We start from the raw sequence: 14952 nt of genomic DNA on the forward strand, positions 1-14952 counted from the left end.
GCACACGGGATTCTGTGCAGTTAAATTCTTCTGCCCATGAGTTCTCCGTTCAGCCAATGTAGAAATAATAAACAATACTCGAGCGACTCAGATTCCGAGAGTGAAGAGAGGATCTATACGACATATAATCCAATACAGGCAACGTTCTTCATCTTACCAGACCTAACCTTCTTTGACGCGATCATCGCCCTGGACTTATTGAAGCAGGTTGGCGTATCGCTTTGCCTAGCATCCGGTCAGCTCAAATGGGGCACCGAGGTAGAGCAAATTGACTTTCATACTTGTCCCGATTTCAATTTCACTAACGTAGATTGCTCGGACGCACCGCCCTCGGTAAAAAGCGTTTTTTAAGTTGCTAGAAAAAAGAAAGAAAGCCTTTGCAGATCCGAACGAAGCTCTTCCTTATAATACTACCGTGGTCGCCACAATCAGGACGGTTAGCGAAGACCTCATTTATGCTAAGTTATACCCATACTCTATGGGAGCAGCTGACTTCGTCAACGGCGAAATTCAGGAACTGCTTAAGAACGGCAAAATCCAAAAGTCGAAGTCCCCTTACAATAACCCAATATGGGTCGTAGATAAAAAGGGTACTGATAAAGATCCTTCTAGTACTGGACTTTCGCAAGCTTAACGAAAGGACGGTACCCGACATGTACCCCATGCCGAACATCTCAAGGATATTGGGGAACCTTGGCAAAGCCAAATACCTTACTACGCTCGATCTGAAGTCCGGCTACCATCAAAATACGCTCGCTGAACGCGACCGTGAGAAAACATAGTTCTCGGTAAACGGAGGGAAGACTTTCCGAAGACTTTCATTTTGGGCTCAGAAATGCGGCACGCATCTTACAAAGAACAATTGACGACAACCTACGAGAGCAGATCGGCAACTTCTGCTACGTCTATGTAGATGATGTAATCATCTTTTCCGAAGATGAGAATGCCCATGTGGGTTTTAAGGGACCTATATGATGCAAAAATGGGGATATCGGCGCAGAAATCTAGTTTCTTTAAGAAAAGCGTCAGCTTCCTAGGGAAAAGTAAAGGCCGTTCAAGAAATTCTAGAACCCAAAAATGTGTTTGAGGTAAGGTCATTTCTAGGTTTTGCCACCTGTTAACAATACATCATAAAAGACTTTGCATCAATAGCGAGATCCATTTCAAACATACTGAACGAAAGGTGAAAATGGATCCAGATTATAAAAAAGCGTTTGATCTAACGACAGATGCTACAGCCTACGGCATTGGCGCAGTGCTGTCCCAAGAGGGACGCTCCATCACAATGATCTCTAGGACATCAAGTGAAGGGAGGTTAACTATGGTACCAATGAAAGGGAGCTGTTAGCCATAGTATGGGCACTAGCTAAGTTACGACACTATCTATACGCGCTCAAAGATATAAACATCTTTACCGAGCATCAGCGAAAATAAAGAGGTGGAAGGAACGCATCGATGACTCCGGCACGCGAATTTTTTACAAGCCCGGCAAAGACAACCACGTTGCGGATGCTCACTCAAGACAACAACTCTATGTTGCTAGAAGCCAGGAGTCAAAATCGTGTCCAGCCACGAACACAGTGAGCTCTCCCTGACCCACAGCATTAATTCCACGGACAAGCCGCTGAATTGCTTTCAGAACCAACAAGTTCTTGACAAGGCGCGCTCCCCATTGAAACGCAGATTCATACTGTTTGCAAATGTTCCGCCCCTTCTTGGTGTTTCAAGCGGACAGATAGAGCGGTTCCACAGTACCCTATCGGAACTCAGTCAGTGCTTAAGCACCGACAGTGGAATAACCGACACCGTGGAAATAGTCCTATTAGCCGTAACAATACACAACAAGTCAATTCACTCAGTAATTGGCGACCAACCGATGTTGTGTAATCGCAACCGGACGATCCTCAGACAGACGTTCAAAACAAAATCAAAAGTGCGCAAACCGCATTCAGGTAAAAAACGCTTCCCGACAGAATAGAACATTTGAAGTCGGTGAAAAAGTTCTTGTAAACTCCAACCGAAGACTCGAAAATAAACACACACCTTTGTGTGAGGAGCGAACCGTTGAAGCGGACCTGGGGAACACAGTCCCTATTAAAGGCAGGGTGGTCCACAAAGACAACCTTAGATAGAGAAAATATTTTCTATTTAACAAGCTACTTGGCTAAATGGCGTTGGCGTACATCACAGACTACTCCCAAGCCAAATACATTCCTGTTATGGACGGTAAAATTAATTTATATTTAATTTTCATTAATTTCGATACACTTATTGGAATGCAGTGACGCAAATATTTTTCGCTTTGTATTCAATATAATTTTCATGCAGCGGCGCATACATTCTTTCAAGCTGCATACATGTCGTTGTTTTTGGTGCCCCGAGGAAATCTGAGCCCAACAGTCGACTTTGTCTTTGTTTTTAATAGCGTTAAATTAGTTAAATTCAGATGCCCATGAGTTCTTCGTTCAGCAAATATAGAAATAATAAACGAGCGACTCAGAGTCCGAGAGTGAAGAGAGGATCTATCCGACATAAAATCCAATCAGCTTACCAGACCAAACCTCCTTTGACGCGATCCTCGCCCTGGACCTATTGAAGCAGGCCGGCGTATCGCGTTGCCTAGCCTCCGTTCAGGTCAAAGGGGGCACCGAGGTAGAGCAAATTAACTTTCATACTTGTACCGATGTCAATTTCACTAACGTAGATTACTCGGACGCACCGCCCTCGGTAAAAGGCGTTTTTTTAAAAATGCTAGACAAAAGAAAGAAAGCCTTTGCAGATCCGAACGAGGCTCTTCCTTATAATATTTCCGTGGTCGCCACATACAGGTCGGTTAGCGAAGAACTCATTAATCTAAGTTATACCCATACCCTATGGGAGCAGCTGACTTCGCCAACGGCGAAATTCAGCAACTGCTTAAGAACGGCATAATCCAAAAGTCGAAGTCCACTTACAATAACCCAATATGGGTCGTAGATGAAAAGGCACTGACGTATCGGGCAAGATATAGGTGCGTTTGGTACTGGACTTTCGCAAGCTAAACGAAAGGACGGTACCCGGTACCCACCCTCGCGCCCACCTACGTGTTAACGTAGTTTTCTAGTAGTACATCAACTCTGCATTGGATTATGGGCCAGCCACCCGGCCGTCCACAATTCACTACTGCTGCTCCGGGCCTCCCCGCGCCCACGATCTCACTGCGCGCGATTAATTAGCCAGCCTTAAACCTAGACTGCTGCGCGCCATCACGTCAGCACCGATAGAGGAATACTAACGATAATTTACATGTGCTGTTTCTAAGAATTGCTTTAAACCATTAATATATTAGTTCCTGTAAGATTAGTTTAAACTCAGCAATAATAGTCCTATTAAATCTGTTTTGCTTATAATGTAATTTACATGTCGATGTAATTATTATTTCCTTTTTTGCACTTTGCCTACACTTTTCAGTTTCTTTCTAAACAAGATGGGCAAAAGCATGGAAGACATCTGTATTTTCGCTGATTCCTAGGCCGTCAACGGAGAACACACAGTGTTTTATTGTATAAAATTCGCCCAGTCACAAATATTCTGTCAAGAGCAATCGGACCGATTACGCCGGAATTTGTAGTCACCAAGAAGTGCAGAGGCATAGGGAACTGGAGGGCAGTAGCCCGATGAAAGGGTATAAAAAGGGCTGGCTGGGAGCAGACCATCAGACGGGCCTTGGTGGTCGCCTCTCCATGGGTTAAAATGGATATCTACTGTGGTATACATTGCCATTTAAGTAGAGACGAGCCTTAAAGCTTTGTATGGGGCAAGAGGAAGGGGGTCAAGAAGTGGATAAAGGCCTGATGAAGGGGGTTTTTAGTGGGTGCAAGCCCCACATACCACACCTAAGACGGTAGTGTAAGATCCATAAAGCATTTTCCCCCTCAGCCACAATAAAAAAGTTATTATTACTATTCTTAATATTGTTATTGTGATTATTAATATTGTTATGATTATTATACCCGTTACTCGTAGAGTAAAAGGGTATACTAGATTCGTCGGAAAGTATGTAACAGGCAGAAGGAAGCGTTTCCGACCCCATAAAGTATATATATTCTTAATCAGGATCACTAGCCGAGTCGATCTAGTCATGTCCGTCTGTCCGTCTGTCTGTCTGTCCGGATGAACGCTGAGATCTCGGAAACTTTAAGAGCTAGGCTATTAAGTTTTGGCGTGCAGATTCCTGAGCTTCTTACGAAGCGCAAGTTTGTTTCAGCAGCGTGCCACTCCCACTTTAACGCCCACAAGCCGCCCAAAACTGTGGCTCCTACAGTTTTGATGCTAGAATAAAAATTTTAACTGAAATGTATTGTTCTCATAAATAACTATCGAATGACCCAAAAAAAAGTTTGCCACGCCCACTTAAACGCCCACGAACAAAAAAAAAACAAACAAATTTTAACTTAAATGTATTGGCCTGTTTGTCGATTGATCCAAAAAAAAATTTGCCACGCCCACTCTAACGCCCATAACGCTTAAATCTGTCTACCGCCGGTAGGTGGCGCATTTTAATCTCGCTTTGCTGCTTGCATATCTCCATTTCCCTTCGATCCCTATAGCTGAGTAACGGGTATCTGATAGTCGAGGTACTCGACTATAGCGTTCTTCCTTGTTTTTATTATTATTTTTTATATTGGTGCTGCATTTGTTTGTCTTTTCATTCATAAGATTTTCTGCAATTACATTCAAAGGTTTTGTAATTAGCTTAGAGTTATTTTTCAACATATTAATTTGATCCATTACATTCTACTTCAAGCTCTTTAATTTTATATTTAACACTTCTCTTGTTTAAATCAGATCATTCAAGTTATTAGATTTTTTAATTTCCCCATATTTTTTTTTGTTGTTGTTTGTTTTAAATTCAATTATTTACTGCTCAAAAAGACTATATTATCATTGCAATATATATCTGATGTAGAGCTGATCAAAAGTTATTACAGAGGTGATCCAGAGCTGATCAATAGCTGGTGTAGAGCTCGTCAATAGCTGATACAGATCTGATAGTAGAGCTGATCCATAGCCCTTCATAAATGTTTAAAACTATCGAATCCTTTTCTATATCGCCTCTTGTGAATATCATTATCATTACTTATAACAACAAATTCAAATTTATTCTTCCAGCTTTCCCTGGCCGAGGGTATAATGATTTCCGTCACAAATGAAGACGTTTCTGACCCCATAAAGTATAAGTAAAGACAAGACTATTTTCCGTTTAATTTATAATTTTTATTCTTTAAAAATCCGTTTGGATAACTTTAGTTTATTTCTGTTTAAATATATAATATTTATTATTTGTAAATCCGCTTGGAAAACTATAAAATATTTATTGTTGGAATTTATCCCGGAATCCGTTTGGATTCTTTGCGAGTCTGTTTAAAACTAATTAAAGCTAACTAAGAATTATATAAGAAGCCAGGCAGAAGGCCCGACGTCGGCAGCGGCGGTCAGAATTGACGGCGGGGCTATGGGCAGAGTGCTGACCTTGTACACTTCAGTAAAAATTTTTAGCATCAAAACTGTAGAAGACACAGTTTTGTGCGGCTTGTGGGCGTTATATTGGGCGTGTCACATTTCTGAAACAAACTTGCGCTGCGCAGGAATCTCAGGAATCTGCATGCCTAATCCCAGTATTGTAGCTCTTATATTTTCCGAGATCTCAGCGTTCATACGGACAGACGGACATGGCTAGATCGACTCGGCTAGTGATCCTGATCAAGAATATATATACTTTATGGGGTCGGAAACGCTTCCTTCTGCCTGTTACATACTTTCCGACGAATCTAGTATACCCTTTTACTCTACGAGTAACGGGTATAAAAATTAGAGTTTTCGTTAAAAAGGTTTATTTTAAATTTTTTTTCCATGTTAATGGAGCCATGAAGGGATGAGACCATAAAAGGTTCCTCCACGTTTTTTATGCTTTAGGCTTACATACGGAAGCATGGACTCCGCTCTAAAAAATTGCAGTCTTCGGTTGGGAATATATCATCTTCGAATTCTCCTATATTGTCTTTAGCATGTTTGTCATAATCATCGGAGTAGTAGGATAATACGGGAGCTGGCTCACTAGGTAATAAATCATGTCAAAAAAGGGGGTGGGGGTGACCCTAATTAGTCACGCATGGTTGCGCGCAGGTGTTTTGAGGACCTAATTAGCATAATTAAAACAAGGAAGAACGCTATAGTCGAGTACCTCGGCTATCAGATACCCGTTACTCAGCTATATGGAGATATGCAAGCAGAAAAGCGATATTAAAATGCGCCACCTACCGGCGGTATACAGATTTAAGAGTTATGGGCGTTGGAGTGGGCGTGGCAAATTTTTTTTTTGGATCAATCGATAGGTATCGACGAGACCAACACATTTCAGTTAAAATTTTTTATCTAGCATGAAAATTGTGGGCGTCACAGGTTTTCGCGGTTTGTGGGCGTTAAAGTGGGCGTGGCAAACTTTTTTTTGGGTCAATCGATAGGTATTGATGAGAACAATACATTTCAGTTAAAATTTTTATTCTAGCATCACAACTGTAGGAGCCACAGTTTTGGGCGGTTTGTGGGCGTTAGAGTGGGCGTGGCACTGTGCTGAAACAAACTTGCGCTGCGTAAGAAGCTCAGGAATCTGCACGCCAAATCTCAATAGCCTAGCTCCCATAGTTTCCGAGATCTCAGCGTTCATCCGGACGGACAGACAGACGGACAGACGGACAGACGGACATGGCTAGATCGACTCGGCTAGTGATCCTGATCAAGTATATATACACTGTTGGGTGTTGGTGGTGGTGGTTCCTAACAAAAACGTTGTTTTGTTATGCATGGGCGTTTTGTTGATTCAATTAGGGATAGTTTTAATAGGGTAGATTCAATTAGGGTTGTAGATGAAATCTGTTAGTGTAACCTGTCTACGGTCTTGTGGTCACAATGGTGGTGGTGGTTGTGGTTCCTAACAGAATATACACAAAAACCAATGAGATCGTTTATTTAGTCATGTAATGAACAATATGGAAAGTGATTTCCATCCATTATTTTTAGAGAGGGAAAACCAATTTCATCAATGTTAATTACATCATCAATTTTTAAAAATTTTTGTAGGAATAACCTTTCTTGATATCCCTTACAAATTATTTCCTGTTTTCTAATTATTTCTCTTAAATACATTTGTGTTTCTTTGAAAAAGTATACTCCATCATTTCAATAAATTTTATGATGTTTTTTGTTAGCCAAGTAGCTGTTTTTCTACATTTCTTATTCAATTCAATAAAATCATGACTTTCCACATGATAAAATTATAATTCAAGATTTTCTCGTTTTTGAATACGACTCCAATTTCTTTTAGAATAAATTTATTATTATTCCCAAGAAATCCTTGAACATCAATTGCAACAATTTCTTCACTCATGATTGATTGATTGATTGTTAGACAATCCGCTGAGCTAGACCATTCAACGGGTTATATTCAACTAAACGATCATGTATGAGCACGCAATATACTTGAACATTTTCGATAGTGGGCTTGGTAAGTACCATTTCATTTTGATATGATAAGTCAAATACGATAATTGGAGCTTTAGTTTTAAGCTCTGTAGGTGATAGTAAAGGAGATTCACTTCGGTTATAGTAGCTAGATTGAAACTTGCAATACATTTCATATAGGTGAGCAAATCGATCTTTTTCAAAGTCCAAGTTTAAGTCATCGTAGGGATATGTTTCAGAGTTTAAGTAGACCTTTAGATTTCTTAAATTGTTTGTAATTAGATGGTGGTTATCTTTAAATCCAATTAAAGCAAATCGTGGACGTTCTCGGTTAGCAGCTAATTTAACATTCCAAACATGATTTGTTCCATTACATAGTTTAAGATTAATGTATGTATCCCAACTACGGAATGCAATCGGTAGATTGGTTCCACTTTTTATAATATCATACATTTTAATTTTCGTTGAATCGCTGGGTGTTATATGAGGAATTTTCCATGTAACATTAGTTATATTGAGATGATATTTTCCGACTAATTGTGCACTCTCAAATTTATCTTGCTCAAGTACATCATTAAAAGTTTTTGATATTAATAGTACTAGTTCATGTTTACAATTTAATAATACTTTTTTGAAATCTTCAGCAAATCCAAGTAGATTTTTAAGGGGTATTGAAAAGTTGAAGTTGGGGGTTAAATTGAAATCGGGTCCTCCACTCCATACAGAATTGTAAAGTCTCTTGCTTTCAAATTGATTTAAAGAAACAAAGTTTTTTATTGTAGAAGTAATACCACTAAATCTTGTTCTATCTATCTCAACACCATTTATTTCATAGCGTATTTCATTTAAAAAGTATGCCATACAATTATTTCTCATTCTCGCAATAACATTTTGAGTTTCTACCGCTCCCCCTTCCTTAATTAGGGTAATATCTCCTTGAAAATTTAGAAGACTCTCATGGGGGAGTACATATAAATCTTGATTTTGGATTGTAATTCTTATCTCATCATTTGGTTTAAATGATTGTTGATAGGGTTGATAGATGTGATATTCCTTCTTTGATATACTTTCATCAGAGAAAGGTTTTTCCCGTAATGCCAATATTTCATTCAACCCCATGACTTTAGTTAAACTCGCACTTTGAAGCCCAATGATTTAAGCATTGACTTATTTTTTAGTGTATGTGTGTCTGTTTGGTTTCGATCCTCTTCCTATAACTTTATGTTTTAAAGTGTGCTGATGATGGTAAGTATCGCCTCTTTTATTGTATATAATCATTGTATTAATCTTAAGTGTATACGTATTGTTTAGTTTTCACCGCACAAATTTATTAATTCACCGTTCCGATCAGTTATGTGTATAGAGAGTGTACTTATTTCTCTAGTGTTGACTGGTAAGTAAATAAGATTGTGTGGTGTGATATTCGTTTTATAGCCTGGTGGAACATTAATTCCAAATTCGTATAATGAATGATCTTGTCTACTATCAATATATGACCCGCTTACAATATTACATACTAAGCGTATTGTGTTTATTTTTAAAATGTTGACAGGTTGATCAGATATATATGTTTTTTTCAAGTCGGGGTAAATTATTTTTTTATTGAAACCAAGCAATTGTCCAATGGAGTTGTTTTTTTTAAAATAAATAGGTTCCTTGGTAGTTGTAATATGAACTTGAAGTATGTTATTATTACTCTCCATTTGAAATGTTTTCTCAAGATCATAATCTTTTAGTTTATTTTTTAGAAAATCATAAATATCATTGAGTTCATATGATCCAATTGGAAGTTGAATTACTTTATCACCAATATGAAATAGATTATTATTTATATCAACATTGGGTATGATTACAAATACTATAAAAACAAAACAAAAAATTCGGTATGGGTGTGAAAAAGGGAACAAAGAGAGAGTGTAAGAAAAGGAAATCAAAGGTAAAGAGTTTTTCAAATGTTATCCAAACAGGAATACGGGCATTGAAAACTCGGAAGCCACTAGATCTAATGAGTGCGATTAAGGTTGCACGTAAAGCTGTCAATAAATCAATTGGTAGAAATAAAAAAATATTAAGATTCCTCGTATTATTAATGTACCGAAAATTTGTGGTTTTTTACCTATTGTACCCATTCTGACTGCACTAAGTGCATAAAGTAGTCTCGCCTCTGGTAGTGCAGCCATTGCTAAAGCTCTCAATAATGCAAATATGGGGAAAAAACAATTAGAAGAGAGTAAACAACATAATAAGAAAATGGAAAGTATTAAGGTGGGGGTGAAGGTATGTTTCTTAAACCTTATAGAAAAGGTTATGGATTATATCTTAATCCATTTAGAGGAAATCCCAAAAACTAATTACTAAGCTATCTAAAAAACCTCTTTCAAATTTCGAAATTTTGCTCAAAAGTACATTCCACATTTCCGAGGTGTGTTTATGAGAGACTCACTACCAAAATCTCCTTGGAGAGAAGAGTCAGGAATTATAAACCTAGATGATAGTTCATCAGATGGTACACATTGGGTAGCTTATAACAAAAATAAAAAAAGTATACATTACTTTGATAGTTTTGGAAATTTATAACCTCCAAAAGAAATTGTGAAATACTTGGGGAATAACATTAACTATAACTATGAGAGAAGACAAGCCTTTAATAGTACCAACTGTGGACACCTGTCCCTCCAATTCTTACTCTCTATCCCACCCTAACTTTTTCTTTATGATCAAGTAATTTCTCTATGATTCTTGAAACCCACCCTATTTACATGATATTCACTGCTATGATTGGTCGATTCTAAATCAAGAATGAGATAGAACAGGGAAGGTTAGTTTACCTCAAGGTATAAAAACTCGATCAAAAGTTATTCTAACTCACATTTAAAAACCACCTGCAAACAGTCTTAACCTTAAAGTTTCAAGCTAAAACGTTCTCAACCTAAAGTTTCAACCTAAAAAATCTTGCAATCATCAAAATCAACAACAACAAGAACAACATCAAAAACAGTTAAAACAGTAAAACAACAAAAACAATTAAAACAGATACAACTGCTAAAAGCAGCTGAAAACAACAACAAAACAGCTATATCTGCTAAAAAACAAGTAAAATCAACAACAAAACCACACCTGCTAAAAAAACAAGTAAAATCAACAACAAAACCACACCTGCTAAAAAAACAAGTAAAATCAACAACAAAAACAGCGACAACTACTAAAAAACAGGTAAGAGCAACATCAAAAACAGCTACAACTGCTAAATATAGGTGAAAGCAACAAAATCAACGAAAAAAACTACAAGAAGAAACAACTACAAATGGTCAATCCGGGGATGATGAAAGTACTCAAGGATTTTAATGGAATCGGAGGTGTGCTACCCTATTCGATGAGCTCAACGTAAGAAAACCAGCTTTGGGATGGCCATCACTCTTGAACTTGAAGAGTATATGCTGTACTTGCCGGAACGATACTCAACTTTAGAGGATTCAACAATTGAATATATAAAAAATATTCTTTTTTGTATTATTAAAAGGAATGATAACCATTTTTATTTAGAATTAAATAAAGCTTAAAATGTATTCATTTTAAAATTTATTAATGTATCTATTTTGATAAATAAAAATAAAAATAGAAATAAAATTTCATAGAACTCAAACTCAAACCCCTTGTTATAAATATTTAAATTATACTACATTTTTTTCAGTAGCACATGAGTATCAGAGAAAACAACAACAATGAAGCGTAAGCTTTTAGAACAGTTGACGAAAAGTAGAAATTCATTAAAAAGAAAATTTGATGAATTGAAACAATTAAAAAATGAGAACGTATCAAATTTGGAGGAAACTTTTAAACCTATTACAGAACCTTTACATGAATTACTCACTGAAAATAAAAAATTGAATAAAAAAGAATATATTAATGATACACATGATATTAAAACTAAGTTCAAGAAAGTGAAAATAAGAGTACCTAAAAGTAAAAAAGAAAAAAGGGTACACGAGAGAGTAATCGAAAGTGATAGTGAGAGTGATGCTTATGTTGATGCTTTTTCACAACAGTCTCTTATAGATGAATCCGATGTTTTACAACAATCTCTTATAGATGAATCCGATGTTTCACAACACTCTCACACAGATGATTTAAATGAAAGTAAGAAACCGGATTGAAGTACAATCTCAACATTAATCAGTTAAAGCAAGAAAAGATTTTAGACAATACTTATGGACAAAGACAAGAAAATAATATTGTAATGTTGGGTAATACAACACTTAAAATTAAAAAAAATTTAATGGAATTAGGAAGTGGAAATTTATGGACTCTATCGCCAGGACTATACTCATTAATTTTTCATAATAGTCCTAAGGATTATACTAAGAATGATTTAGAATCATATAAAAACATTTTAATTGAAACAAGTGCTCACAAATGAAACTAACAACCAGATGGTCAACTAAAAGGAAATCGTTCTAAAAAATACTCTTCAATTATTAAACCATTAATATCATCTTCAGTAAATGAAGAACATACTAATTCTGGGTATATGAGACTACAAAAAATACCACCAAACTATGTATATTGGGATAATGTTAATGAACTTGTTGAAAGATTGCAACTCTTAATGGCATCAAGAGCTGCTGGTAATAATAACCATACTAATGAAATTTTTTCATTTATATAAGAATTGCGGGAACCAAAAATAATATATTAATAAAATAGAAAACATTTTCTCATTTTGTTTAATAGTAAAATGTCTATTGACAAGTTTGGTCACTTTTCAAATTATAGACATTTTTCCTCGCTTTTCGAAAGGGAAGTTGAGAGTCTTACAGGTATATATCTAGACACTGATGGTCACATAAATGTTCAGAAAAAAAGAATTAAAATCTCTTCAAAACCAATAAATGGAAATGATTTGGCTATTAAATTTTATGTTGATGATAAAATTAATGAAGCGAAATCACATCAAATGGAAACTATAACTAAATCATTTCAACTACGAAATAAAAGAGTATCAGAGCTGGAAAGTAAAGTAATAAAAATGTTAATTCAAATGGAGTATATACATAATTCAATAAAAAAGCTTGTTGATAAATTGGAAAATTTTAAAAAATTCATAAACCAACATTTAAAAAAACCTCCACCAATCATTCGTTCTGATCAGACACAAATAGATGGAATAATACTTCGGAAAAGTCCATTTGCACATCGTGTAAACGAAGAAGAAGTTTTAACAATTAATGTGGATCATACATAAATATACCACTCTTTCATTATTTATTTTATAATTAAAATGTCAGTTGATAAGTTTGTTCGTTTTTTATATGAGAAAGAGTACTCAAGAGATATAACAAAAGGTCTAGAAAAATTCCAAAGTATACTAAATGATTATGATGGACATTTAAATGTTCAGAGGAAACGATTTAAAAATTCCCTACCCCCCATTCATGAAAATGATATTGCAACAAAGATTTATATTGATGATGAAATAAGTAAACTAGTACGGAATACATCTAATAAAATTTCTAAGCAGCCGCAGAAACAAGAAATATTTAGATTAAGAACTCGAATCAATAATATTGAGGGAAAAGTGAGTAAAATTTCTAAAAAATTGGAATTTCTCATGAAAACTTTTAATAGGATAGTGGAGGATATGAATGAAATAGAAATTAACATTTTCAATTATATACTTGCACCAACCTCAGTTTTAAAAGGTGAAACCCAGATAAAATAAAGCTATGAGTAAACGAGATATTGTAAATGAGTTACATCGCCCATCATTCAAGAATTTCCCAAGACGTAGAGTTATAGTAAAGGGCTGATTTGGTTGAAATGGGGGCATATACAACATCAAATAAAGGCTATAGGTATTTGTTAACAGTAACAGATACATTTTCTAAATATGGGTGGGGTGAAGCAATAAAATCAAAAAATGCAGAAGAAGATACAAAAGCAATGGAAAAAATAATGAAATCTGGTCGTGGAGTACCAAAGAATTTACAAACAGATAATGGAAATGAATTCTATAATAAACAATTTAGAGAATTGATGAAAAGATATGAAATTAATCATTACTCAACATTTAGTACTCTTAAAGCATCTATTGTGGAACGTTTTAATAGAACGTTATAAGAACTTATGTGGCGTGAGTTTAGTTTTAATGGAAAATATACTTGGCTTCAAATATACAAAGAATTGATTAATAATTATAATAACAGGAAGCATAGAACGATTAAAATGAAGCCCATTGACGTCAATGCTAAAAATGAAAAACAAATTTTGATGAGATCATACAATCATCTAAAAATATTTACAAATGGGGACTTTAAAGAGGGGGATCATGTACGAATAAGTAAATATAAACATGTCTTTGAAAAAGGCTATACCCCAATTATTATGTGCTTGTGCGTTGGCTAGGCTTTTCAAAATCAGAAGATAGTTGGATTCATAAAAACGAAATTCTATAAAGAACAAGTGGAAGCAATTAAAATATAGGGATTGACGTCAATGCGTGAAAATAAATTATGTTTCTTCTTCACAAAAACGCAGTTTCTATTTATAAAGTGTGAAGAAAAGCATGTACAGATAAGAATTTGAATGGAACTTGATTATGAGCTTGTGCGTTGGCTAGACTAAAAGAGTATATACAGATAAGAATTTTGGAGGGAACTTGATTATGTGCTTGTGCGTTGGGTAGGCTTTTCAAAATCAGAAGATAGTTGGATTCATTAAAACGAGATTCTATAAAAAACAATTAAAATGTAGACATTGACGTCAATGCGTGAAAATAAATTATGTTTCTTCACAATCACGCAATTCCTATTTATAAAGTGTGAAGAAAAGCATGTACAGATTGTGAGGAGTTGAATAAATCCCCACAAATAGAAGCAGCAGCAGATGGCCGGCCGCTTACCAGATACGCGGCGAATTCGCGTAGTAACGGCGCGGCGAGGAGAGAGTTTGGAGACTTGGATAGAGAACGAGAGAGTTTTAAGACAAGGATGGAGAGCGAGAGAGTTTGGAGACCAAGGATGGAGAGCGAGAGAGTTTGGAGACCAAGGACGGAGAGCGAGAGAGTTTGGAGACCAAGCATGGAGATCGAGAGAGAATGGAGACTTCGCGGGCAAGGCAAGAGTGCCGTGTGCAAAAACAGGATAACGGAACTCCACCGGACTTTGGACTCTCCCGTGAACTTTGAACCGGGAGAGGAAGTGCCACATCTCGGCAGTGGAGCGGCACACAGGCGTGCCACAAGCATCAGGGGAAAACGGCGGGACTGCAGCAGTGGGCGGAGCATCGATTGGAAGCGGTACGTGAAGGACAAGTGGGTCAACTAGGAGTCACGGACTTTGGACCCAGAGTGGAGAGATACAGCGGGCCGTGCGCAAAAGGGAAATAACGGTTCCCGGAGGCCCTATATAAGGCCGCAGAGCGCTGGCAGCTGGATCAGTCGATCACGAGGAGTCA

The 14952-nt window shown here is 36.5% G+C and overlaps 1 protein-coding gene across 1 annotated transcript in view; it reads right to left on the reverse strand.

Moving 5' to 3' along the window:
* Positions 1-873: 873 nt before the first annotated feature.
* LOC139354652 (uncharacterized) overlaps positions 874-14952 on the reverse strand; it is a 37915-nt gene continuing 23836 nt past the window's right edge. Inside the window, exon 3 of the mRNA XM_070998898.1 lies at positions 874-967. Within this exon, the coding sequence (XP_070854999.1) occupies positions 874-967 (94 nt within the window). The remainder of the gene's footprint in view (positions 968-14952) is intronic.

This window comes from Drosophila suzukii, unplaced genomic scaffold (genome assembly GCF_043229965.1).
Source record: "Drosophila suzukii unplaced genomic scaffold, CBGP_Dsuzu_IsoJpt1.0 scf_12, whole genome shotgun sequence".
Taxonomy (NCBI): Eukaryota; Metazoa; Arthropoda; class Insecta; order Diptera; family Drosophilidae; genus Drosophila; species Drosophila suzukii.